The 27,338-nt window shown below is 41.9% G+C and overlaps 1 protein-coding gene across 1 annotated transcript in view; it reads right to left on the minus strand.

Annotated features, from left to right (window-relative positions):
* Positions 1 to 17,699, minus strand: part of TTC39B (tetratricopeptide repeat domain 39B) — a 74,456-nt gene extending 56,757 nt beyond the window's left edge. The window contains exon 1 of the mRNA XM_072360195.1: positions 17,533 to 17,699. Within this exon, the coding sequence (XP_072216296.1) occupies positions 17,533 to 17,580 (48 nt within the window). The 5' untranslated portion in view covers positions 17,581 to 17,699. The remainder of the gene's footprint in view (positions 1 to 17,532) is intronic.
* Positions 17,700 to 27,338: the final 9,639 nt, after the last annotated feature.

A 27,338-nucleotide genomic window follows, 5' to 3' on the forward strand; every position in this document is an offset into this window, starting at 1 on the left:
ATTAGAAGCCATTAAAACACAGTAAAGTTTCACAGAGAGATGAGCAGAGGGAAAAACACAAAAGGAAAAACAAGTTGGCAGACAGCTTTTGTTTTAGACAGAAAAACCATCCTCTTGATTTGCTTATATGCAACCAAGACATCATCAATTAAACTTACAGGTCTGTGATGCAATTTAGGAGCTTGGCTAATAAGTCTGGTGAAGACAAAATTTCACAGCTAGAGAAATTCATCCGTTATAGTTCAGAAGTGACTATTCCTCATTAAGTTTAGCTTTCCATAATTAACAAAACATTACAGAAACTTCAGCTCAGACAAGTCAAAGGGTAACGAGACAATCCAATGCTAACACACAGCATAACTTCAAAAGATAGGCCTAGTGTATAAGAAGAAAAAATGTTCACTTGGGTTCACGTGAGTCCACAAAATGCACTTAAGGTAAAAGCTACGATAAAAAGGGAATTCAGAAGATCCATTTGACAAACACTAGACTATGAGATGGGTCTTACTGTTATGTTTACAGTTTCAACAGAATCTTCTTTTATTTTTTTTTTCCCCTCATACAGGTAGATCTGCCCAGGAGCCTCACATGGCCTTCCCACTTCAATTTCCTTATTTCAATGCACTTAAAGCAGATGGCAATGAAAGCTGTCAGGTTTTGCTTCTAGGATGCCCTATGCACAATGTTACCATGGAATGCTCAAAATAAATCAGGAAAAAGAAAAAACTAAAAAAAAAAAAAAAAAAAAAAAAAAAAAAAAAAAAAAAAAAAAAAAAGGAAAATTGGAAGAAGTAAAAGCCAATGTAAGAATACATTTACTTCCATTCAGGAAGGATTTTCAGTTTGCTGACTGAAAAGCATTGCTCATCAGCTGAAAAAGCAGAAGGAGCTGAATGGTAAAGGAAAATTTCTTAAGTCACTTGTTTCATACAAATTGACTTGATGAGTAATTATGGTGATAGTTAAACTTCTTCCTGTTTCCACATGAGATTTATTTCCATCACGACCACAGACTAAACAGTCTGACAAAAGCAACTGTATTATGATGATTAAAAACAACTTTTATTTCTGCTTCATAAATTTGAATCTATTTTTGCCCTGCTAACTTGTTCATTAGCGAATCTGCATATTTGCTAATAAACCAATTTTTCAAAAAATTGGAAATTCGTTTCTTCAGACCACAAAGAAAATGCCTCGCCTTCCCCAGATTACATACATTACATACATATAGTGCCATTAGCTGCAACTGAACTTAGCAGTTGATTCAATTGATCATCTCTAAAGAGAGCAAAAAACAGACAAAGCAGCTCATTAGCACTCAAGAACAGAAATTGAAGAACATAGAAGTAAACCAAGAAGCACTGATATTGTAGTAAACGCATTTATAATGCTGAATTGTCTTATAAATCAAGACAGTTTCAAAGTTAAAGATATGAGCCAAAAATGTATAGTAAGAAAGAAAGCTTCACATTTCAAGCAATGTGAAAAGACACATGCTTCGCAATAGAAAGGACTTAATCCTGCACTAAACCACATAGGAAAACAACACGGCTAAAAAGGTTTTTTGGATGCATCTCTTCTTTTTCTGTGAAAGTCACAAATCAACCGGTGAATTAACATGAATTAAAAAGCTACCTTTTAAAACATCTACTCCTCATAGTAAGTCACATGTTTTCTCCAAATACCACTACTTAGGAGCTGAAACACACACCATCACTTTCGCTGATGAAACAGTACGGTCTATACATCATGGTGTAAAGCAGGCATTTCTAACCCATGCAGCACAGCCTACCATGTACCATCATGGCAGCAGCTCTGCCCCACCAAGCAGCACAGCACAGCACAGCCCTGGGCATGTATCCATCTCTCACAACAACCAAACATCTAGGCACTGTCTGGGCTGAAACCAGGATAAAAGGAAGGGCATAGCACAGTGCTAACTCAAGCAGTGGGAAATTGTGTATTTATGAGAAACTGTTTGAAGGATTAAGTGCAGGAAGAGTAAAATTCCATCAAAAACCTCTAACGAACACCTTGAGAACTCAACAAAAATTGCAGCCACTGCCATCAAGACAGACTGATGCAACAGTTTCGCATAAATAGGGTCACATATCCCACTAGTTTCATGGTTTCATTGCTCTCTTTTTCAAATAAAAAAATATTAAAGATTAAAGTAAGATTTGTTACTTGTATGCACTAATTATATCATCTATTCTACAAGGGGACATGAGAGGTGGATGTTGTGTATGGCAGTACAGGTTGAACCTTCCCACCCGTACTCCTTTAAATGATGATGCTCTGTGACAGACAGCAGCAGAGGGGCAGTCTGACAACACAACATCTGACATGGAATGCTTATGAAGCAAATACATGGAAATACGCTCCTCCATGCAGAAAATGTTCCACCCATCGACTTTCATTGACTCTTGTAGAATATTTATGGAGATCAAACAGTGGATGTGAGCAGAGTGAGGCAACGGCTAGCACATTTAAGCAATGGTGAGAGCAGTTCACTTCTGCTGGTGCAGATTTCTGCTACTGCAGCATGCAGGTTCACTGGCGGTGAAAATAAATAGCTGCTAATGGTGGTGACTATGCTGAAAAATAGTGTTGCATAGCTGAGAATTTGTTCTATTAAATAGCTGTATTTGTTGCAGTTTCCATGAGAACAAATAGGAGGCATTATTTCAGGGCAGCCAATATATATTCAATCCAAGACAACTCATCTTCACTCTGTGCAGCCCAGGCAAGCCAAAAGGCTGGACATCCATGGTATAATGCTTGATGACGTTGGTTACAAGCTTGAAAACTAGTCCAGTACTGCTTTTCCCAAAATAATCTGTGCACTTACCACAGAGAATTTCATACTCCACAAAAAAAAACCTTTCCAAAAGCCTCACTTAAATGCATCCCCATCCTCAGTTGTTATGATTCTACAGACTTCACCTCCTTCACACAGCAATTTATTTCACGGCTTAAACAAACACACAGATAAAAAAGAATAGCTCAAGTCATAGCTATGCTACAGGAGACTGTTATAAAAAAAGAAAAAAAGGACTATGTGGTATGTGTAAGGGAGTGCTGTTGCTGGAGAACTCACACTTCAGAGACACAATCTATTATTGTTGGTTGGTGTTTGGTATCAGTGGAAGCCGTTAAAGAATAGTGCACTCATTTTTTTTAAATAATAATAATGAACCTTCACTTTTATTAACATGACACACCAATAGCATGCCTGAATACAGTGCGAGGCATCTGAAGTATAACACTGACTTGCACTTGCTCTGGCATCATAAAGAGAAATAACGATCTCTGAAAGTTCAAGTAAGAAGAGTGTAAGTGCTTCCCCACAGTCTGCCACTAAGTTAAACTTGAAAAGTATATCAAAGTTACTAAAGTTCGCATACGTTCTCATCATGACAAGAGTTAACGCCAGTTCTGTCTGCCAGGACCCAAACAGAGCATCCAAAGCCCACTACACTCCAACTGAAGAGATCTGGCAGCACATAAATGGTTCTGAGCTGCTTCAAAAGTGGTGGGTACTGAAGTACAGTTCCTCTTAGCACCTCAACTGCTTATGCTGGATTGGATGTTCAGATGATGGTCCTCTCTACATGCCATAAACTGACACTACGAGGACTAAGCAGGACACACTGTTCACACAGTGGGCTCAAAGCAGTTATCCCAGAAGTGATAATGGACTGGTCCAGAGGCAAAGATTTCATTCAAATATTGACAGAGGAGGAGATGACGTGTTGAAGAAGCCAGGTACAGTCAAGTACAAGGAAATGAGAAGCAGTATCTCTTGTTCACTGATGGGTCCTGCCATTTTGGGAGAAAGCATCAGTGATGAAAGGCTGCTGTACAGAGTCCTACACGACAACCTGCAGACACTGTGCATGACTGAAGGCAATCAAGATGGCTTCAGATGTTGCTGAACAAGAGTAGGGGCCAATGATCTCTCTCTGTACTGCCTCATGGATGGTGGCAAATGCCCTATGGCAGTGGTTACAGCAAAGGAAGTAGAACAACTGGCAGCACACAGCACAAACCCCTCTCATAAGCTGCACTGTGATGTCCAGGTAGAGAACAGAACTATGGAAGTACATTACATAAATAACAACACTCCCAAGAGCTGTGCCACTGGAGAACACCAAAATAACTATGTCACGGTTTTATGACTTTTGTTATCAGTATTCCACATTATAACATCACATATTACTCTGGGAGATAAAGAGCTAGTGCTGCGGTTCTGCAGATCATTGATTGCTCCAGGTACCAGCTCTCAGAAGAGAAAGAACAAACTACAGCTCCCAGAAGACTTCATTATTCTGTTTCCTGTTCAGAAGGAAAGATGGAGCCCTTGTCAGCCTGGTCTAGTATTAAAAGGGGAGGTTGGTGGCCCTGCCTTGAGCCATGGTTCACGATCCTTGAGGTCCCTTCCAAGCTGAGCCATTCTATGATCCTGTGACTAGGAGTCCGCTTGTCTCTGCAGCCTGCGCTCCCTAGCTATCTTACCTTCAGCATTAAAGTTTTTGGGTTTTAGACACTCTCACCTATTTATTTGACTTATTAGCTACAATTCTAATTATATTGTATTATCTCACGTTCCACTGTCATATTTAGTAAATTAGTTTTCTCCCTTAGCTCACAGGCACTGCTTCCTTCCCAGACCCATCTCCCTACCTTCTCCCTTCCCCCTTCCATAGGGTATGGATACCTCTGTCCCATTAGTCATGGAACCAGCCCAGAATCGTGACAAACCAGTATGTGAATCAGGCTTCTAGGATTGAGGGGGCTCTGGCACTGGCAGACCTGGACTGGGTGAATTATTTCCAGCTCAGTAGGCCCATGACCTCTCAGGCTATCAAGGAAGAAATACAACCCATAGACAGGCTCAGAATCAAGGGGTAAACCTGACCATGATTGCTATTGCACAGATTATCCATGAATGTGGCATGTGCACTGCAATTAAGCAAGCCAAGTGGATAAAGCCTCTCTGGTACAGAGAATGACAGCTGAAATACAAATACGAGGAGGCCCAGCAGACTGATTATATCACCCTCCCACAAACCCATCACAACAAGAGCTATACGCTTACAGCAGTGGAAGCAAACACTGAATGACTGGAAACATATCTCATACTACATGTCACTGCCTGAAATACTATCCCAGGCCTTAAGAAGCAAGTCTTCAGCAAACAAAGGCTTCCTAATGTTTGATGTTATTTTCTGTTTGCCTTTAATCTACACTAAATAAGTATTCATGGTTGAGATTTAAATGTACTTACTAAATTTCCATGCCTTTCTCCAGTGAAGACCGCATTATCAAGTAACAGTTACCAAGCTTTGATGAGGTTTCTACTTGCATAATCAAGTTCACATTAAGCATGAGTGGCTCAGAGTAGGAAAAAGCACAACTTCAACTCCAGTCTCTCTCCCCTTACCTCACAACATAAGTGGCTACTCATCATAGCTGAAGACAAAAAACAACAAAACACAAGTAAATAATTGTTTTAAAAACTCAGAAGTCTCACGCACTTCAGAATGTATGAAACAGAAGGGCATAGTGTTATGTCAAACTCCAATTACATACTGAAAATTAACCTTGACTTAGGATACAAAAGGAGTAGACAGTGAAGACTGTATCCCAGGAAAGAAAAAAAGGTAAAATATAAATAGCAAAAAAAGAGTACATCATGTTGCTCTGAACCTAGGCTACTAAAAGTAAAGATGCTCACTGATTCTACAGATTTGTAGAGCTTCAAAGAAAAATCCTATTTACGTAATGGTCACTGTATACCAATTACAGGTCACTGAGACAAAAGCATCACTTCTTACCAATTACATTTCCCTTGGAAGAATGATTTGATAGCATTCCAGAATGATTACCAATTACAATGCAATCAAAAATTCTAAATAAGTCTCATTATCAAGACACCACTTTGGAACTGCTAGCGCTTTTTAGAGATGAATCCAAGCTGAAGAACAATCTGTTCCCTTTGTATTAAAGATGACTCAGTTTCAGCTTTGTCTATCTTTATTCATTAGTTGTATGAAACAGAAATTAGTACGAGCATCTTGGGTATTAACCTCCCTACCCTCCCTCAGTTAAGTATTCTCTGAACTACATGGCTGATCAGTTATTTGTATAGAATGCAACAGCAGCTGCACACAAAGCACCAAAAAGTTCTGTCTCATAGTGAAAATTTACAGAAGTGATTGTCCTTAAGTGCATCATTTCCTTTAAAAGAAGCCCTTGCTGCAACAACAGTAATTGCAACAACCTATTTGAGATGTTTTTCTCATTATATGCAGGTCTCTGTGGATATCTTCTAATCCACCAGTAGCACAAACTGCAGTAACAAAGCAGCAAAGCTTTAGCAATCAACATTATCTAGAGCTGGAGATGTCTGCACAGGACTAAAGCAATGACTGTTGTCCAAAGCACAACCTGCTCCCCAGATGCAGGAGAGACAGACCACCTTCCACCTCTCCTAAAAATAATCAGATTTTTTTTCACTAGAGTAAAAAAGCACCATCTTTAAGGGATTTAACTTCCTTGCCAGTATAAATCTAACAAATTATTAGCTGTTTTATACATGCATTCTGAAAGGTCTATTCTGTTTCTACCAGAATCAGAGTAAGACAAACGAAAGCCTAACATGAAAATAGTGTCACAACGAGAACATGTATCATACTAAATTACACTGAGAAGAATCAGACCTTGACTCAACTGGACAGCAAGCTGAAGGCTTTATAGGCTACCTAAAGGCAAGTACAAATGAAATTTATACCTGAGTATACCAGTCCACATGAATTTATGAGGATAGCTATCAACAAATATCATAAGTAACATATGCTTTCAAATTTCACTAAGATAAAGTTAAGGGGTGCCTTAGTAAATTAACTCTTAAGTTTTGCTGCTGTGCCACTTTGCTTCTTAAGACAAAAGTCCTTCTGTCTTAACTCTTCAACCAGAATGATACTCAAGCAAAGCTTGTTTATTTCCTCAGGCATTAAACAAAAGCTACAGCATCCAGAAAAAAATACACTGATGCACTGAATTCAGCATGCATTTTCCCACAGAGAAGTCATACCATCCATTTATGTACTGAGATTTGTCTAAGACATAGAAATGGACAGTTTCCTCTTTCACACACAGATACAATACAGCTTACTGGTGTCATGAGCAGTTTTAAACAATTGGAAGTTCTACAAATAATGTAATAATGACAGAAAGAATATACAGTTGTTTGATTCAATGGTTCTGCCCAAAGGATTGTTAATACATAACCATAGGTATAAGATTACACATACAGTATGCCAGTGTGTTTAGGACACTGCTCACACACACTTTCCCTCCATTAGTGATGTTACTTTACATTTCTCTGTAATATTAAGCACTTACCCACAGGAAGTCCAAGAACTGGCTCTTTCACAAGTTCACGCAACTGTAAATGGCTGGTGAACTGGACTGTGATGACTCATGCAATGGAAAAGGAAACCCTGCATGACTGCACTGTCTAGTCTAAAACACTAAACTTCTACAAGTCACTTCCCCCAGCACCCAGCCATGTAACACAGAAAAGCCAGACCCATTACACAAGGTGTAGGATACTTCTTTTAACTATGGAAGGTGCAGATAGACAACCAGTTACTCCAGGCTGGCACTGAACTATTCGTTTCACATCTGAACTCTGGCCATTGCTGATATCCATTTTCACTTTAGCATGTGGTCATTAAACACACAAAAGTTTTTATTAATCTGTGCATACTGTTATAAACGTTTTTGAAATCTCATACGACTTTAGTTAACTCACCTGCATGATCAAAAGCGAACAAATTATACAATGATGTATAATCTAACAAGATACATAAGATCAGGTAGCATGTTATGTGCTTTTTTGCCACTACAGCACCAGCCAATGCTAACTACAGTTTTGTGTTCGATTACTGATGGCCGGGCAACAAACAGACTGAGAACAGCCTTGTGGAGAAGGACTTGGTGGTAGTGGTGGACAGAAAACTGGACATGAACTGACAATGTGCACTTGAAGCTCAGAAAGCCAGCCATATCTGGGATAGCATCAAAAGAATCATAGAAAGCAGGTCAGAGGAGGCAATTCTCCCTCTTTACTCTGTCACTACCTGCACTACTGCCTTCACCTTTGTGGCTCTCAACATAAGGAAGACGTAGACCTTTTGGTGCAGCTCTAGTGGAGTCCACAAGGATGACCAGAGAGCTAAAGCAGCTCTCCTAAGAGGACTGGTTAAGATCTAGGCTTGTTGACTCAAAAGAGAAAGTTTGGTGGAAAAATCATTGCAGTGCTCTTGTACTTTAAAGGAGGTCTACAGTAAAGACGGGGACAGACTATTCACCGGGGAGTGCTGTGATATAAAACAAGAGTAACAGTTTTAAACTAAAATAGGGTAAAATCAGACTACAGATTACAAAGACATTCTTGACTTTGAGGGTTAAGATGCATTACAACAGGTTGCCCAAAGAAACAGGGGACTGCCCAATCCCTGGAGGTGTTCAAGAACAGACTGGATGGGGCTTTGGGCAACCTGGTCTAGTGAGAGATGTCCCTGCCCACAGCAGATGAAGCTTTGATCTCCTTCAACCCAAACCATTTATGATTATAGCCAAGAGCAGGAGAAACATGCTTCACAGACAACTAAGAATTTAAGTTCTGTATCCAGATTTTCCATCTAAAGTAGGAGTTCAGCTTCTCCTTTTTACACTCTGCCTGCTCTTGTAACAGCAGAGTACTTCCACAAACACAAAATACACAATAGCAAAGTGATTAAAAAAAAAAAATTAAAAAAAAAAAAAAGGATGTTAATAATACTAGCTTTTTTAGGGAAGTGAGGAGTTCCTTTCTATATTTCATTGGAAGAATACACATACACACTGACAGGAATTGAAGGTAAATGCACATGCCCTGCTGGACAAGGGGGCTGGTTTTGGTTGGACTTTATTTGTTTTTGGCTTGTTCTCTTCTTTTGTTTTTTTTTTTCCCCCGGAGAACAGCTAAAACTGATCACAATCTACATGCCATGCTTGCAACTCTTCAGCTATTCGGGGGAAAAGAGACAAGATCCTTCCCACTTCTCTACCTTGAATCCTTGCCCCTGTATTTTTTCCTGTTTTTAATAATTCCTTTTTACAGTGTCAGTGCAGTTACCCTCGATGAAATGCCTGCAAGCTAAACAACCGATTTAGTGAGGCACTATGGACACATACGCAGAGTTCAAGGGCCTCTCCAGTAACAACTTGATTACGTTCCCATATTAGTGAGTGAACTTGTCATGGTTTTGTGGTGTTGCTGTCAATATTCCACATCATAACATCATGTGCAGTGTGGATCATTGGAAGATTCATGCTCCAGTTCTGTGGAATGGCGGCGTCCCGAGTACTCAGCTCTCGGACAAGAACTACATATCCCAGAGGACGTCGCAGCCAGAGATAAGTCACGGGAGGAGGACATATATAATCTCGCTCCCAGGCTGGAGTTCTCTCTCTCTCGGACCTCGGAGAGTGGGAAGTGTTCCAGCTGTGCCGCCTAGAGTTCACAGTAGGCCTCTCAGTTTTCGGGGACTCTCTCTGTTTTGTTTGATTTATTAGCCTCAATCATATTGTATTATATTGTGTTATCTTGTATTCCGATATCATATTTAGTAAAATAAGTTTTCCTCCTTAGATTGCCGGCACTGTTCTCTTTTCCCATTCCTCTTTTTCCCTCCTCTTACAGGCCGGGGGCCTTATGGGGTGGCTGCCCCTGTCACAGGTAAATCTAGGTAGCCCGTGACAGAACTCAAGAGGAAGGCAAAAATTCCACCAGAACAGTGAAATGGACTTCAAGACAGCCTACTCTAATCCTTTTTTTATTTGGACTTTAACATCAACTTGGTGCTGACTCACTGAGAAGTATGTTTGCACTGAAATTTAGATACCCAACTCGTACTTTCTCACGTAATCAGCATGACTCAATCTACCATAAAAATAGTTCAGTTTGGAATCACAGAACACCTAGTGCTGGGAGAAACTCATGAGGATCAAGTCTAATTCCTGACTCCCAAAGGGTTACCTAAGAGCTAAATCATACCCAGTAACGTTATCCAAATGCTTCTTGAACACAAACAGGCTGGAGGCTGTAACTGCTTCTGCAGGGAGCTTGTTTCACCTCAGTAAAGAACTTCTTCCTAACAACCAATGTGAACTTCCCCAGAGCAACATTATGACATTTCCTCACATCCTATCACCAGAGATCAGCACACCCCTCTCCACTCCCCACAATACAACTGTTGAGTGATGACTTCATTGTACTCTATCTCCTCCAAGCAGAAAAAAAAACCAAAAAACAACCCAAGAATCATCAGTTACTCCTCACAAGTCATGCTCTTTCACCATTTTTGTTGCCTTCCTTTCTACACTTTCTAGTATTTTTTATATCTTCCTTATAGCGAGGAACCCAAATCTGCACACTCTGCTTGAAGAGAGGCTGCACCAGTACTGAGCACAATGGGATAGTAACTTCCTTCAACCAGTTAGCTGCACAGCATTTAATACACTTCAGATTAAGGCTGGACATTCTGGTCACTAGTGTATGTTGTTGAATCGTACTGACCTTACTATCTACCGAAACTCCCTAGATCCCTCTGTGCAAGTCTGAACTCCAGCCACATGTCCAGTAAGCGCATCCAGGACTGCACTGTCCTAGGTGCAAAATCCAGCATTTGTTCTTGTTCAGTTTCATACAGTTGGTGATTGCTGAGAACTCCAATCTGACAAGATCTCACTGTAACGCCTCACTATCCCTAAAGGTATTGATGGCTCCTCCCACATCAGCATTATCTGCAAGTTTCATTCTTATACATTCAACTCTTCTTAAAAAAAATAAATAAATAAATCTGTGAATTGGACACAAAAGAGAGAGAAATGCACTAAAACTAATCTTTGGTGAACACCACTAGTGACTGGCGGAATCTAACATCACCCCATTTACCACAACCTTTTGAACCTGACCCTCTGGCTAAGTGCACTGTATACTTTTCAGCTTCATGCTGGGCATTTTGTTCTGAAAAGTACCACAACAGGTATTGCAACAGCCACTAGCAAAAACTGCTAAAATACAAAATCCCTTCATTCACTACCTTCCCTTTGTCCAGAAGCTGGGTAACCTTGTCATAATAGAAAAGCTATCAAGTTAGTAATGCATGATCTTCCCTTCAGGAACTCACGATGGTAATGACAAATGACTGTGTAGTCTTCCTAGTTCTTTTCAGTAATTCTCAAAACAACCTGTTCCATTATTTTACAAGGTACTGAAGAGAGACTGACAGGCTACTAATCTACTTTCTTGCCTTTCTTGAAAATTGGAGTAACATTACCTATCTTCCAGTCACCTAGGCCATCTTTAGATTCTAAAAGACTGATGATAAATACAAGAGACATCTCCATAGCGGGAGCTATAGTCATATATAGCTATTTAATACAAATTACATTAAAAGACGCAGACACTGAGCTGCTACCAAATCTCTCTTCCCTAAGTTTGTCTCATCTAAGAGGGTTCTTTTTCAAAGCCACAAATGGTAGTTCTGCATCTCTAGAGAATATTTTGCAGCACACTCAGCTTTTGATGCACAACCTTAGAGTAGTCACTGAACAGTGAATTAGCATTCACACTTATTTAAAAGAAACAAAAACACTGAATGAAAGCTGGAAGCTTAAAAACTTTGCAGAACAGGATTTAAAAAAACCCCACAAAAAAAAAAACAAAAAGCATTTTATTTAGTTGGCTACACCACTGTATTGGTAAACAACTGTCATAAAGGGAGACAATCTAGATAAAACAGTTTTTTTTCCTAATCTATCAGTTCTTGGTGAAAATAAAAGCCAGCAGGTCCATTACCTTTATAACCAAAATTCCTTCAGCATAAAACTAGTAAGAGCATTTTCTTCTCCTGGCAACCTGTTACAGGTTATTCACACAGGTGTTATTCCTCACCTCCTAAACATTACACTTCTTAGAACCTACAGTACTCTCAGCATGTACCAAAGATAAAAATGACTGCCTTCAGAATAAGGTTTCTACAAAAACACTGTTTTCTTGAACATCTTTAAAAAGAGAATTTCTTGAAAGCAAGAACATGCACAATTCTAGATCCTGGGAAGAAACCAAAGCACTGCTACATACTCAAACTCTTTTTTATTTATTACTCTACTGCACAGTGAATACGTAGGAGAAGTGGAATAAAAACATGATACACTCACCACATCATGACAACAGATCACAGCAACTACGGTCAGAGGTATCAGATTATCTTGACGTGCTATGTGGTAACAATGCCACTTCCCTGACTTCAGAAAAGGATGGCAGGTAAGTCTTTACTTCTTTGGTAGTAACATCTTGCTTTTAGTACCGGATAACTGGCAACAAGCCCACAGGTCTGTAACACTTATTTATTACTAACTTAGCTGAAATGTTTTTGACCCTGAGGGCCTAGAAAAGCAGAATAAATTTTTAGCACTTAACACAGACTTCTCACACGTTTCAGACAGGTCTGTCAAGCAGTCACCTCCTCACCTATGACACAAGACTCCTGGACAGATGCAGACTACAGTATAAAGATGCATCAACAGCAGCATAGGCTCCTCTCTAAAAGCAGAATCTCAAATCTTGTCTGATATCATTCGCTTACAAGAAAGAGATTAGTGCTCCACTGTTCCTCCTTCCGTAAGTACAGCACTTCCTATTAACCCAGAAGTAAAAGCTTTTCACACATCTCTACAGATATAGCAAATATTTCCTTATAAAAGACTAAAAATAAAAAACAGAACTAAAGGCAAATCGTAACAGATTGAAACAGTCTCACTTCACAGGTACTCAGCTTTCACAGCAGTTCAGCTTTGCCTCTGTGAGAAGCATCCTGAGCTTCCCATGTCATGGCAGCCTGTATAATTTTCCTTAGTGCTCTCACTGAAGACATCTTCAGCTTACTGTGTAACGTAGTCATTTTGAAACCCCACATTCAGCCACGTCTGCTCCCTCAGCAGTCCTCACTACTTGTAGAAGCAGTGTGCACACATGCAGTGAGCCATAAACCAGGCTTTACTGATGCTTGTGATGACTTGTGAACCATTAACCACCATAACCCCACTTCTTCCTCATATACTTTTCTCTGAGGAGAGAACCAATCAAAGTGAACACTAAATAAGAACATTTAATTGGAACACGTTACATGTGCTTCCTCTGCCTCCCCAGAAAACTAATAAAGACTTAAGTCACACTTCAAGTTTGTTCACAGTCAAACAAGGGGCTCAAGCAGATGAACAAACCAAGCTTCAGGAAGCCAATTAGAACACAAAAAAATACAAACTAAAATAATTTGCCATCTCAGAACAGTACCAGTAAGTAACAGAAAATTGAAGTACACATTCTGAGGTCACAAATAATAATAATAATAATAATAAAAATAATAATAATAATGTCTCTCGACAAGTATATGTTTATATGTTTACATGGGTAAAATAAACTTCTGTCAAGGTCATGGGATATTTTATTTAAAATAAAGAACCTCTGGACTTCAGAAAAAGAAAGAGCAGCCTAATTTTATTTACTGAAGAAGAAACTATTACACTTGCTTAATTTTCTCTTGGTTCTTTTCTTACCTGCACTGCTGGAAAAGCCTGCCTCTGAGATCAGATGGTGATGTGCTCTGGAAGTAAGAGAAGCCAATACAGGAACGGGAGAAACAGCTGAGCACATGCCAAGAGACAAGCCCTTAGATTACGTTGAAAAAAGAAGTCCAAATTGCTAGTCCTCCAACTCTGCAAGATCTACTTCTTGAGGATTCCTTACCTGACTTGTATGGTTTGTCTCTCTGACAGTAACCATCCTTCAGGAGAGGAAATGCCCTCACTAACCCTTCTTAGCTCCATCTGACAGAACTTTTTGTTAAGAGAGAAAAAGGTGCCATACCTGCTTGCTCCAGCTCCCCAAACTCCCCAGGAGGAGGAGGCCAGCTACGATCATTTCTCCCCGTTTGCATTCTTTTTCCAGGTTAGAATTACCAGCCAAAGCAGCAAAAAAATCTGAATAAATGTTAGCAAGAGAATGCACAGCACTGTAGGCTTCTTTAATATGAAGGACATTACTATACTAGGTTACTGGTGAAAACCAGCAATTACAAGTGCCCCATCTGTAGAAGCTATGAACAAAAAGCTTTGAATACTTGGATACTAAGGAATAATAAACAGCTCTTGGATTAAAGAATACCTGTTCTGAAAACACTTGTTTCATACTGAACTGAGTTCAGAAGATAAACTGCCCAGGCTTGTAAAGCCAGCCTGCATAGTACTGCCCCAGCTTGGGCAATCTGAGAGAGTACAACATGCATCACCAGATCTTCATTACAGACATTTTCCTTAACAGGTTAGTTTAGTGCTGAGGCACATGTTAGCTGAATTGATCAACTTGTCCTTAATACAGGCCTTAGAGTTAACCACAGCAAGAGCACAAAATCACTTTCAGATCCCTACATAATCCTTAGCCTAGCTGGCTGTGGCCAAACAAGACTTTCCTGTAGCACACAGATACTACTTGAGCATGATCCTTTTTGTCTGGCCACAACCCTCACATGCACAAAGGCCAAGGATGGGTTTATTGGTTTGTTTTTTCTTAATGGATAGGGAATCCCCAAGTAACCAATTAAGCTGGCTTTAAGACTTTGAAAAACCAGGGCAGCACAGAGTGAACTTAATGGGAAGCAGATCTGGCCCACTATTTTAAGTAATCTTTAGACAGTAGAGGGGGGGAGAAGGGGAAGGCTTAAAGTTTTGCTTGAAGACCGCTGTGGCCAGGAATATTATTTTGCCCCTAAGCATATCTGTCCTAGATTTGCAACCTGTTTCAGAAGAATACTGATATGAATACTTTTAGAATAGAAATTCAATGCTACAACACACTACATATGTTCTGAGTTCACAGCTACACACATCATTGGTGGACACTTTCACTCTGGTAACATAGCAGCCAGGAAAAAAAAATCTGGTAGAGGAACAACACACACTTTTAGCACCCTGGAATCATCACATAGGAAAATCCTGAGTCTGATAACCATTTGTTTTTGCCAGATGAGCATACTCACATCACTATCTCATTCATACAGCCTCTTGGGCTTATGTCTTCTTGGCAACCAACACCTAAACTACCAGACTTACATAGTCTGGGGAATTAAACAAAGGCACACAATTCATAGCACTTCCTTCTAAAGCATAGTTTAAAGCCAGAACTGAAGGACAAGGCATAAATCAGCAAAATAATTAAACATAAATATGGGTCTGGCACTTCCTTGAGCTACAAGGAAGCATAAGGAAAACCACAGTTTACACCATGGACTTCAGCAGTGAATAGCTAACTGCACCACTAAGTCTGGACTTCAGAGAAGGTATCTCAGCTGAGACCCAGCTAGGTTCCCTGTAGATAGGAAACAACTTCAAGCACATCTTTTCTCAAAGCTTCAGGGATGAACAAGTATTTCAAAGTTCCTTGACAGAGGAAAAAAAGCTATGTTAAGATCCATATTCATACAGCATTAAGGATGGTTAAAAAAGAAGCAGCTCGTATCTTTCATGTTCTATGTAAACATTACTTGGAAACACACTGCTTCCAAGAACATAGCAGTAACTTTCCCCCATTAAAACCTAAACAATTAAAAAAAGAAACAAAAAACAAGAAAGCACTTAAGAACAACTAATTCACACCCAAACTGCAGAAAATCAAGCTTTATAGTGAAGTCTGGTGAACCTGCAGACATAGGATGCCAGTGGTATGGACAGGTTTTGCTACAGAAGTGACCACCCCCCACAACAAAGCCAGCACCTGCACTTCCTCCTTGAACTTTCAAATTCAACCAGGAAAACCCTCAATTGCTCTCTGCATTACCTATTCTGGTCCACTCATAACTCTCAAAACCCAGCAGATCAAGCACAAGTCTCCAAGCTCTTTAGAACTCCTCTGCAAAAACGTTTCTGTGCTTTCTGCATACAATAGCTTAAGTAAAGCCTCTTCCAGGTGCTTTGGTAAGGAAGCCCTTTTTTCCTCTAAGTACTGATACTTGGCAGCAAACTTGTTAAGCAATATTCAGGCTATTTACGCAGGACAGTTGGGCTACAGCTAAATTGCTGCCTACCTGTTCTACCAACTGTGAATTCCAACTACTTGCTTACTGATAGCAGCAGGAGCTGATTAATAACCTGCTCCCACTGGTACTTACTCACCCCACATATTGGAAACAAACCTTAGTCTCACAGAGATCACTGCCTGTACTCAGTGTCCTCTGAATTTGCAATGATTCACTCCACACGCAATGAGATAAAAGCATTTCACATTATGCCTCCTTGCAATAGAGTTGGGAAGTACTAACTTTCACAGCATGCCCTGAGGTGCAGGCACTGGCACATCCACACTTTCCAAACGAGGAAAGTAAGAAACCGATGCCAAATACAGAACACAAGCACTGTACAGAACCATAGAGAAACCCAGTCCTATACATCCGTGCATTTGTCAGATGCCGTGTATATTATACAGGTATATGCCCTATCTCAGCAACGGGGCACTGGCAAATATCTGTTTTAGAACATTCACTCTAGCAGAGCCTAAAACAGAAAGGAAAAAAAAAAAAAAACAACACGGGATAGAATCTATTATGTGACTCATACATTTCCTACAGCTAAGTTCTGCAGGAGCTGTGCCTTACAAACCTTTATAGAAAGAGCTGTTGAGCCGTAAAGCAGTGCTTTAAGCGCACGCTGCCAGAAGCCAGGTCAGCAGTGCAACACGCGCTCACCCTCCGGGAGCCGCTCCTGCAGGAGCGCCCAACACTCGCTGTGTGACACGCAGCCACACCGCTGACAGCTGCAGCGACGCAGCCGCTGCATCCCTCTGGCTGAGGACACCAAAAAGGAAACGTTCGGGCAGCAGTGTTAAGACGCAAGCTTTCTGCTTGCGGCTTCCAGTAGGCACAGCAGAAAGCTGACAGTGGCAGCAGGCTGCAGCCCACACCTGCCCTGCCCCGCGTCGCTCCCCAGACCGCCTCCACCCACGCGGGGCCTACAGGTCACACACCGCATCTTCCGGGACGGCCGCTCCCGGCGGCGGGGCCCGGGGCACCTGCCGGCCCGCCCGCCCGCCTCTCCCCGCTGCCGCCGGGCAGGCGAAGTTGCGCGGAGCCGGGCGCTGACTCGGAGCTGAGTTTAAAAGGGAAGAAAAAGGGAAAAAAAAAAATGGGGAAGGAAGGCGCGGGCCGGCGGCCGCTCACTGCGAGGGAGGAGAAGGGGCCGCCCCCGCTGCAACTTTCTTCAACTCCCGGCTCGCCCTCACCCCGACGGCGGCCGGGCCGGGCCGGCTACGAGACGCGGTGGCCTCGGAGCGGGACGAGCGGGGTGCGGGAGGGCAGGCCCGGCCTGCGCTGCCCCCGCCGACGTGTCGCCAGGGCCCGAGCGCTGCCCGCAGCCCGCCGTTACCTCCTCGCCGCCGCCGCTCTCCTCCGTGCCGTTTCCGACGCTCGCCATGTTCCCGCTCCGCCGCTCCGGGATGAACGCGGCTGCCGCGCCCCGTCCCGCTCTCTGCCACCGAATCCCCGCCTCTCGCGCTTCCCGGCCGCCTCCGCTCCTCCCGGTCCGGCTCTGCCGCCGCCCGCCCCGACCGCCCGGTCCGCGCGGAGCCGCGCTCGCCTCTTCCTCCCCGACCGCCACACAACTCTGGTGTCCGCGCCCCCTCGTTTGCATCGCAGGCCCCGCCCCGGGCAACGCGTTGGCTCCTGCGGCCGCGAGGCGCTGCCCGGCTCTGCCCCGGGGAGCGGGAGGCAGCGCGCCCCTGGCGGTGGGGCCCGGGGAAGGCGAGCTTCGCCGCCTCGCGCTCTGATGGGCTTTTGCAGCGAGCCTCAGCCGGAGCTCTGTCGCCCTGCGGTTGCCGCCGGCCCCGTCAGCGAACCTCCTGGTGATAGTACTTGGGCACAGAAGGCGGCTGCTGCCGCTGTGAGTGCTGACATCTGCCCGCTGCTTCTCGGCGAGAGCATCCGTGAGGGTTTCCATCTCAAAGATACGTACTTCCTGGTCTGCCTGGCGCCGAGGAGGTCTGTCAGGATAACGCTTCAGTACTCAGCCTTCCAGGCAAGTCGAGCTCCATCACAAGCCCATCCCGAGGCCTGCTTCGTGGAGACATCATCTGCCGCATTGCCCCTGGCAGCTGCACATGGCTGGCAGCAGCCAGCCCCACCAACCCGCTGGGCACTCCAGTCACTGGAGATGCTGCATAGAGCTTGTCCATCACCATCCCTGCTGGGATGCCACTGTCTGCACTGGTGCCCAGCACTGCGGGATCACTACCGTCTGTGCCACACACCACAAACATGAATTTGTCATGGCATCCATCCACTCGCTGCATGGAAAAGAAAGTGAGGCCTGTGCTTCTTTGCTAGCTTTACTTTTCTTGGCTAGACTTAATCTGAGTGGACTTCTTTAGGTGGCTCAGTATGCATGCTGTGCAGGCAGCATGTTTTCCTCATGCAGAGCACCGAGTGAGTCTATTGTCTGTCTGCTCCAGGCATCCAGTGCTTGAGATCCTATGGAAACTTATTCTGCAGTCCTTCAGTGCTGTGACCTGACTCTGTGGAGAGCTGCTTCATCTCCACAGGGGCTTGTCCTTGAGCACTTGTTTGCAAAGCAGTTTGTTTTTTAAGAGAAGAACTGCTCCCTCCCCTCTGCCTCCTCCTGAAAGCATGGGGGGTAGTTCACAGTATCGTGATGTTCCTCTCTGAAAATCTGTCTGCTTTTGCATTCACTTGTTCTCCGGCTGACAAGTATGACAAAATAATACAGTCAATAAAGTTTCAGTTTATTTGGTGTAATGACATTGCAGTATGAGCTTTCAGTGTAGGCTAGCAAATGTCCCTATTAGTCTTACTTAGACACAGTTCTGCTGTATCTGCTCTTCTATTTTTACCCAGCCTGGTTAGGTAAAGAGGGAAGAGAAACCTCGCTTGAGAGCATTCCTCTGTTTTGCAAGACAGCGCTCTTCGCAAGCAAGGTGTTACTGACACACTGTTCTCCTGTGTTCTGATTGCACCAGTATGAATTTCTTCACTGACAACTTGCTGGAAGATGCTCCAGAGTTGTTACATACCTCTCTAGGACTGATCTGAAACACAGCAGATGTGTTTGTGGTACAGATGCAGCAGACAGGCCCACACACGCCTTGTGTTTGATTCAGAGCAGTTGCTTGTTAACACTGCCCACACAGCTCCACCTGAAATTCATGTTACCCCATAGTTCTACACTATTCACCACAATTACACAACTTATCATCTTCTGTTAAAGACATGACTCCGTTTCTATTCTCCAGCTGTAAATTCACGATGCCTTTTTTTTTTTGGAGAAGACTTCCTCTTTGTCAAAGCTATTACTGCACAACATAATATTAAGTGCTACAGAGTGTATGCGTAAGGTAGTTAATGCACAAGATCTCCAAGTGCTGGGAGCTTGGTATTTGAAGGCAAGAACCACTTACGTGCAACTGTGCTGTAACCTTTGCTCACATAGCCAGTTATGCACTGCCAGTTCCAGCTAGTTAGATCCAGCTAAATAGAAAGTTGGACGCGTCTCTTGCATTCTCGCACAACATAGTGAAGGCTATAACACCATCACTTACAAAGCTAGGTTGGAGGCACAACTCTAACATAAAGAATTTGTAGTTATAAGTAGTTATTCTATCTGTAGGAGACATGTCTATGCTGGAGTTAGAGGTTCAGTTAACACTGAAGGTCAAGGCTAAAGGCAACACAACTTTATCATGATTAGCTCCTGATATGCTTTGCTTGTGTTATCGTATTCTTTCCTCCTCACAATGTCCTTTATATCCCCAGCTCATTTATATCATTTTGTTAAGGCTGTATCTGCTAGTGGTCTTTCTCTGAACAGAACAAATACATATGCTGAACGATCGTGGTAGAGATAGCTACATCATATTATTCCTGACGCAGGTACCTGAGGCACCAAGAATACTACTGAAGGCTGAATACAGGCCCTGTGAAATGCAGAAGCATTATTGAGTTTTGCTTTGTCTTTGACCGGCTACCACTGGGCACACTCCCATTGGAGTCATAGTAATAGTCAGAAGGGTATCTCAGAGCCATCAGATTGGCTTTAATGAGTTTTATCACGCTACCTGTTGACACCTGAAATCTAATCACTGAAGAAAAGCCTTGCAAATTCATTTTCATTGTAGCTTTTCATTTGTAAAAGGCAAAACAACAACAACAAACCACCAAAAACCACTTCTGAACTTCTGAGCAGTATAGGCAAGAATTAGCAGGTTTTATTAACAGGTCTTAATCCCTGAGATGAGGAGCATGTTGCAGTTCTCAGGCAGCTAGTGTTTCCGTCCTTTTGAATGTGGGTATCTTTGCAGCAAGAATTAGGAAGATTATGAGCTGATTGCTAATCTTTCAGGCGAAATTCCAGTAGACCTGTTGAAAGGATTTAATTGAGATCTGACAGAAAAGGTGAGCCCTTGAGACACCATTGCCCTCCACCTGGCGCGGCAATATAGAATTCTTACCCAACAGAAGCCTATGTATTTTTCCATCATCTTCAGACCCAGCGTCTGCATGCTGCCATGCTAATGCTACTTAGATACGAATAGCTCTGTTAGTATTTCCTTCTGCAGCACAGCATTGGAAATTTGCCTGAATGTAGGAATTCACAGAATAATGAGGGGAAAAAAAAAAAAGTGCAGTAATTTAGCAGAGGTACTAACTTATAAGGACCTCTGCAAAAGCAAAAAGGAACAGCAAAAACAGAAAAGTAGGTAATGGTGCTTTTCCTTGTGGACTTTGACAGCCATGCCATTATCTAGGCAACTTTATTCTCAAACCAGCACTAGTTATGCCAATTAAGATGACGCAGTTCCTTCACCTGAGGGACCAGTGCCAAATTATTGTTCATTTCCACAAGCTGAACCAGTCAGTGGTTTGCAAAGAGATCGCTACAGCAACATTAGTGATCTCCTTAGAGTTAGAACATATGAGAGAGCACTGATGAGTACACGTTTGTATGAGAAGGCTAGTACTGATAATCAGATTGTTTTGTTGTGTACTGCATCCCTCTACTCACACACAAATGTGAACAGGCACACACTTGGCTGCTACCAGCCAGCCCTGGAGCAAGACATCTCAGATTTTACCTTGACCTCAGTCCCGGTGCTGTATTTCCCTCAGCCAGCTGAAAGGACAGCTTAGCAAGAAACCGAGCAGCCTACCTTGTTAGCACAACAGTCAGAATTACCAGGAAAACTGGTGTCCTGAGAACATTCTCTTTGGTGTCAAGCCCTAACTGAACCACATAAAAATCTGAACCAACCAAACCAGCATCTGCTTTCTCTAAAAGACATCAAAGATAGCAGCCTCTCCAAGACATTTTTGACAGGAAGGTAGTATTATGTCATGGAGCATACAGGTACCACAGAGACTATATAGAGTCATCAAACAGAGCTTGAAGTATATGGCTGCTGCAATTGGAAGTAAGTGTTTTCTGCCCCCAGTAAGCTGCCTCAACTCAGTCCTTTTTGTTAGATTTGGTAAGAACTTCCTCTGGAAGTTAAGAATCTTAGCATCATTTCTTTGGTGCATATATCAGTATGATGGGTTTGGTTTTTTACTTTTAAATACTTAGATTTTCATCTTCCATCAGGCACTTTCAAAGATCCACAATTGTTTCAAACACTCACATTTTTCAGCAGTTTAAAGTAGTATTCATCTTAATATCAAAGCAAAGCCACCATTTCCTTCAATCTCATAGCTCTATTTCTCTTCACTCATCATACTAGCAGGCGGCAAATCCTGTCTATAGTGGTGAGGAGGTAAACGGAACTGCTAGTTCAAATGCCCAGGATTAGAAGAGGGTTGGTCAGGTAGTTACCAGATAATTTAGCACAAACATATCCTTGAACAATATCCAAAGTAAAGTTTTCTCTACTTAGAGAAGTCCTGCCTCTTTCTCAAAGCCAGGGCAAGGACAATAATGCACTTTGGATAAAGTCCAGTGGTTTACCTCAGTTGTCATACTTTCTTTCTGTGAATATGAAGCAGGTTGTATAAGCTGTTCTCAGTGAAAGCATAATGCAATCAGTGAACCTAGCTTTCAGGCAGCCTCTAATGCTCTTACCAATGTTACACAAACACTATTTGCACGCTAGTTTCCCGCAACACTTCCACAGGTGCATTCTTAATTTAGAGGCTATATCATTATTCTGTGTATCCCTTTATATCTTTGAGAACCAAATAACAATAATAATAATAAATAATAGTAGTTTCATATGCCTCTCTCCTCTCATTTATGATTAGGAAGGTTGGTTTGTTATGATTCATTTTTGTTATGATATAAAAAGCCAGACTAAGTCATGTTATTTATTTAGAAAATAAAATTTATTAATGTGTTCTCTGTCCCCTTTCAACTAGTTTGATGCCTGATGTTTGTATGGTATACTGTGGATCACCTCTTGCAGAATATCTTGCTAAATAAACTTTTAAAGATGTTTGTGTATCACTGCAATTTCATGAGGCTAATTTTTAACTGGTTCATTTTTGCCTTCTTAACCTCTGGAGCTCTTAATTGTTTAAACTGTGTTTTATCCTGTGGTATTTTTATAGCTTAAAAAACAATTGAGAAGTTTTTCCCATAAATTCTTTAGTAGTTATATCCAGTGACAACATTGAAATGCTAAACTTACTGAGCTTAATCCTGTTTGTATGCCTTTTCTTCATGTCCTATACTATTTTTAACAGAAAAGGCAAAAAGTCCAAATACACCTTACAGAAATTTTCTTACCAAAAAAAAAAAAAAGTTTATCCAAGTTATGTCCGCCAGAAAATATATTTTCTCTATTCATTTTGTTGTTCTTTCATTGCTCTCAAAACATGTTCTGGATTGAAACATCTGAACAGATGGTTGTAATGTGTCCAAATCACCAGGCAATAAAGATGCCTGAACGCTACCTCTTTCTTCACCCACCAAAAAGATTCCTCCAAGCCCAACCCAAAATGTCATGTATACACAAACATGTTCTTCTTCCCACAAGGAAGCAAGAATTTTGTCTCTGAGTTCAGACTGTATGACTTAACAGCAGAACAGTGATTTATAGCTGGTAATTTGTGCCTAAAAGAATCTCCTTTCATGTTGCAGGAAACATATAACTTTATTTTCTTAGTTGCTTAGTTATTTATTTACTTGTGGTTTAATTCCTTTTTACTCTTGATACATTATCCATTCCAAGGCAGCAAGTATCTAAACAAATTGAGGACCTCCAAAACAGATGTGTGTGCTTACATCCTCTGCCCATGTAGGATAACATATTCAGAAACTCCTACTATCATGACCTCTTGTTCAGTGAAGAGGTTTTGCTGCTGATTGCGTAGAGCCTGCCTGTGTTTTTCAGCCTCTAACTCAATCCCAGTCAGATAGGAAGCTGAGAAAACGCTGAGATGTGTCTCATTTAGGGACACTACAGAATCACAGAATCACAGAATTGCAGGGTTGGAAGGGCCCCCAAGAGATCATTGAGTCCAGCCCCCCTGTTAAAGCAGGTACCCTGCAATGAGTCACACTGAGAGGGGTCCGGAAGGGGTCTTGAGTATCTTCATAGAAGGAGACTCCACAACCTCACTAGGCAACCTTTTCCAGTGCTCCATCACCCTTATTGTAAAGTTCTTCTGTATGTTTGTATGGAACTTCCTATGTTCAAGTTTTAGGCCATTACATCTCGTCCTATCACTACATACCACTGGCATGTTCATTTGCTTCCCGTCTCCCTTCAGTTATTTAAAAACATTTACCAGATCCCCTCTAAGTCTTCTTTTCCCCACCCTGTACAGACCTGGGTTACTCAGTCTTTTCTGATACAGGGGATGCCCCAGGTTTCTCATCACCTTTTTGTCCCTCTGCTGGACTCCTAGGAGATTTCTGAACCAGGGAGCCCAGAACTGAGTATTGTATTCTAAATGTGGCCTCACCAGGAAAGTGTAAAGGGGGAGGATCGCCTCCTTCGTCCTGCTGGCTACACAACTTTAAATGCACCCCAGGATACCATTGACCTTCTTGGCCACAAGGGAACACTGCTGGCTCATGGCCAACCTGCTATCCACCAGAACCCCCTTCTCCACAGAGCTCCTCTGCAGATCATCCCTAACCTGTACTGACACATGCAATTGTTCCTCCTCAGGTTCAAGACTCTACACTTGCTCTTGTTAAACCTCATCAAGTTCTTCCCTGCCCAACTCTCCAGCCTGTCCAGATCTTGTTGAATGGCAGCACATCCCTCTGGTGTGTCAGCCACTCCTCCCAGTTTTGTATCATCAGCAAATTTGCTGAGGGTGAGCTCTATCCCTTCAAGACTGGACCTGGGGAACATCACTGGTTACAGGCCTCTAACCAGACTCTGCACTGCTGATGACAACCCTCTGAGCTCTGCCGGTCTCCCAGTTGTACATCCACCTCACCATCCACTCATCTATTCCACACTTCCTAAGTTTCACAATAAGGATGTTGTGGAATATGGTGTCAAATGTCTTGCTGAAGTCAAAATAGAAAACATCCACTGCTCTCCCATCATCTACCCAGCTAGTGATAGCATCATAGAAGGCTACTAGGTTGGTCAGGCATGATTTCTCCTTGGTGAAGCCCTACTCCTGATAACCTTCTTTTCTTCCAATAGCTTGGAGAAGGTATCCAGAACAGACATTAACCCAGTTCAGTTCACCATGGCACCATGGCATGTGGCATGTGTGCCATATGATCTAAGAATATATTGTTAGTGAGAGCCTTTGAAGATTGACTGTGTCTTCTGACTCCAAAATTCCAAATCAGCCGATAGAAGGAGAATTGTTTGATAGAAATAACGTGAGCTGTTTTGTTCTTCTACTAGTATTAGAGTGAAACATAGTTATTGTTAATGTCTTAAGTAAAGATACTGTAGGTCTCAACAACTATTTCAAGAATTAGCTAATTTGAGCCACCTGTTATTAAGTCCTGAGCTCATAAGATTGAGATCAACAATTTCTCTAAAATGTTTCTATGTACTTTATCAGTTAAGAAGTACAAGGAGTCCTCCAAAAGTAATGTCTCCTATTTTGTTATGCTGGCTCACAGCATCAATGGCAAATGGTGGTGGAATCACAGCAGAGGTTGAACCTTCCCAACAGTGTTTCATTATATATTGTTGCCATGTGACAGATGGCAGCAGAGGGGCAGTATGACAAAATAGTGTCTGACACAGAATTTTGTCTGAAGCAAAGTATGCCTGTTGTATGTCAGTTCCTTTTCCCTTCTCATCACTATAGATAGGATTTGCTACATGCTAGTATGGGGACTGAAGAGAAGTGCAGCTTGTCCATCTGCCTCCAACCTCCTTTCTGAACACTTGTTGCACAGTTGCATTTCATATGGACTCCTTGGCACCAAATACTGTGGATTCCATTACAAAAACAATTCACATTCTTAGTTTTCTGGCAATACAAATGGTTGTTCCATAAAAAGAAGTGCAGAATAATAACTAGACTGCTTCAGAAACTGCAAGCTGATTTCATTCTTACCATGCAAGGATACTCAGAAATTTCTTCATCTTTGCATTGACTGCAACTTCCCTCCATCTTGAGTCATTTCACCTTTGTTAGACACAGGCACTGTACATTTTCTCAACACAGATATACATAAGAGGATTTTATTGTCCTGGAGATTATAAAGTAGTAAGAACAGCTGTGCTTTGCTTTTTATCACTTGAAATACAAGTGTGTTCTTTAATATTGTCTTATAAACACTACCTAGACCTACTTCATTCTTAATTCTGTTTTTCAACAATTATACTTATGGGAAACTTTGGGGCTTAAATTTTTTGCACTAATCGCCTTTACAAATACATACGCAGTCTAAAAGAAATATTATTGGGCTGCAAAATAAGTGTTTTGGCTATTTCTGCCTCCAGCTTTTGTCAGAAAGACAATTTTCTGACAGCCTGAAGTCAGGTAACATGGCAAAACTGAGAGTTTCCAAATGGCAAAGGTATTTCCAATACCCTCATGTGCTTGGGATACTCACAGATGTTCTTTATTTATATTTTGACTGGCTATTGAGTATGAATTGGTCATCTGAATAGGAAAACACTGCTAGGTCAGGAAGGGTTTAGACCAGGAAACAAATGCTCCCTTACTACTGACAACAATAATATAGTAATCTTTTCAGCTACCAATGATGCAACAGTGGATTTGAAGCACTACCTCAGAAAATTGCTAAACTGCTTATATGTGTAAACACAAATCTAGAGGCAGACACTCAGAGACTGCATAGATGGAGGCTGAAAAAAAAAAAGAAATACAATTTTATTTTTTTTTAAGCTAATGCTTGTGGGCGACCTGTTACTGTAAATACAGATGGCTGTGAGCCGCAGTAGGTCATGTTGAGAAGCTAGACATCTATCTGTGAGTTTCCTACTTACCACTCAAGTAAGAATTACTGACAGAAAAGCATATGATGATAGTCCTTAGAATAAAATATTTTTGAATGGATATTTAAAGTACATCACAGGTGCATCAAGTTGAAACTTAACAATGGTGTGTCCGACGGCTTCTTTTACTGAGTATGGATAAGGACTGCAGACCCAGGTTTTGAAATGTTCTTACAAAGGTGGAATAGATTCATTGTCATGGTGCATGTGATCTCATTCTTGAGCCAAAAGTTTAGGTCATCAGTCATGGAAAATGACATAGAGCAGTGGCATGTGGTCACATACAACAAGATAAATAGATAGGAAGAAGACAACAGTAGTACTTAGAAACTAGTCTGAAGCTTGAATAACTAGTTTTGCTGCCTACCCTGGTATACAGTGGCTGAATGACACTGTGTTAGCTACCAAGTCTTTCCATGCTTCAGTCCTGGAGCATGGGATAACAACACTGCCTTGCATCACCAGGGTTTCATTGGGATTGGTACTCATATTTGCTTAACCTCCTTTGACTTCATAGTTGCCTATACACAGCCTATCCATAAGAACAGCCCAACCTACAAAGGTCAGTGGGATTATTTTCAGATTAATTAGTCTTGGTTTATAACTCTGACAGGGAGCTGTGGGCTGGGAGGTGAGGGAAACCATAGTACCTGCCCTGTTTCACCCACAGTCATACCCTTGTTCAGTCAAGACACAGCAGTAGCATTCATAGCAAGCAGAAATCTAAAGGAGTCTAACAAGATTCACTTGTCTCCTAGGGAGCAATAGTAGCACACGA

This window comes from Excalfactoria chinensis, chromosome Z, assembly GCF_039878825.1.
Source record: "Excalfactoria chinensis isolate bCotChi1 chromosome Z, bCotChi1.hap2, whole genome shotgun sequence".
Classification (NCBI taxonomy): Eukaryota; Metazoa; Chordata; class Aves; order Galliformes; family Phasianidae; genus Excalfactoria; species Excalfactoria chinensis.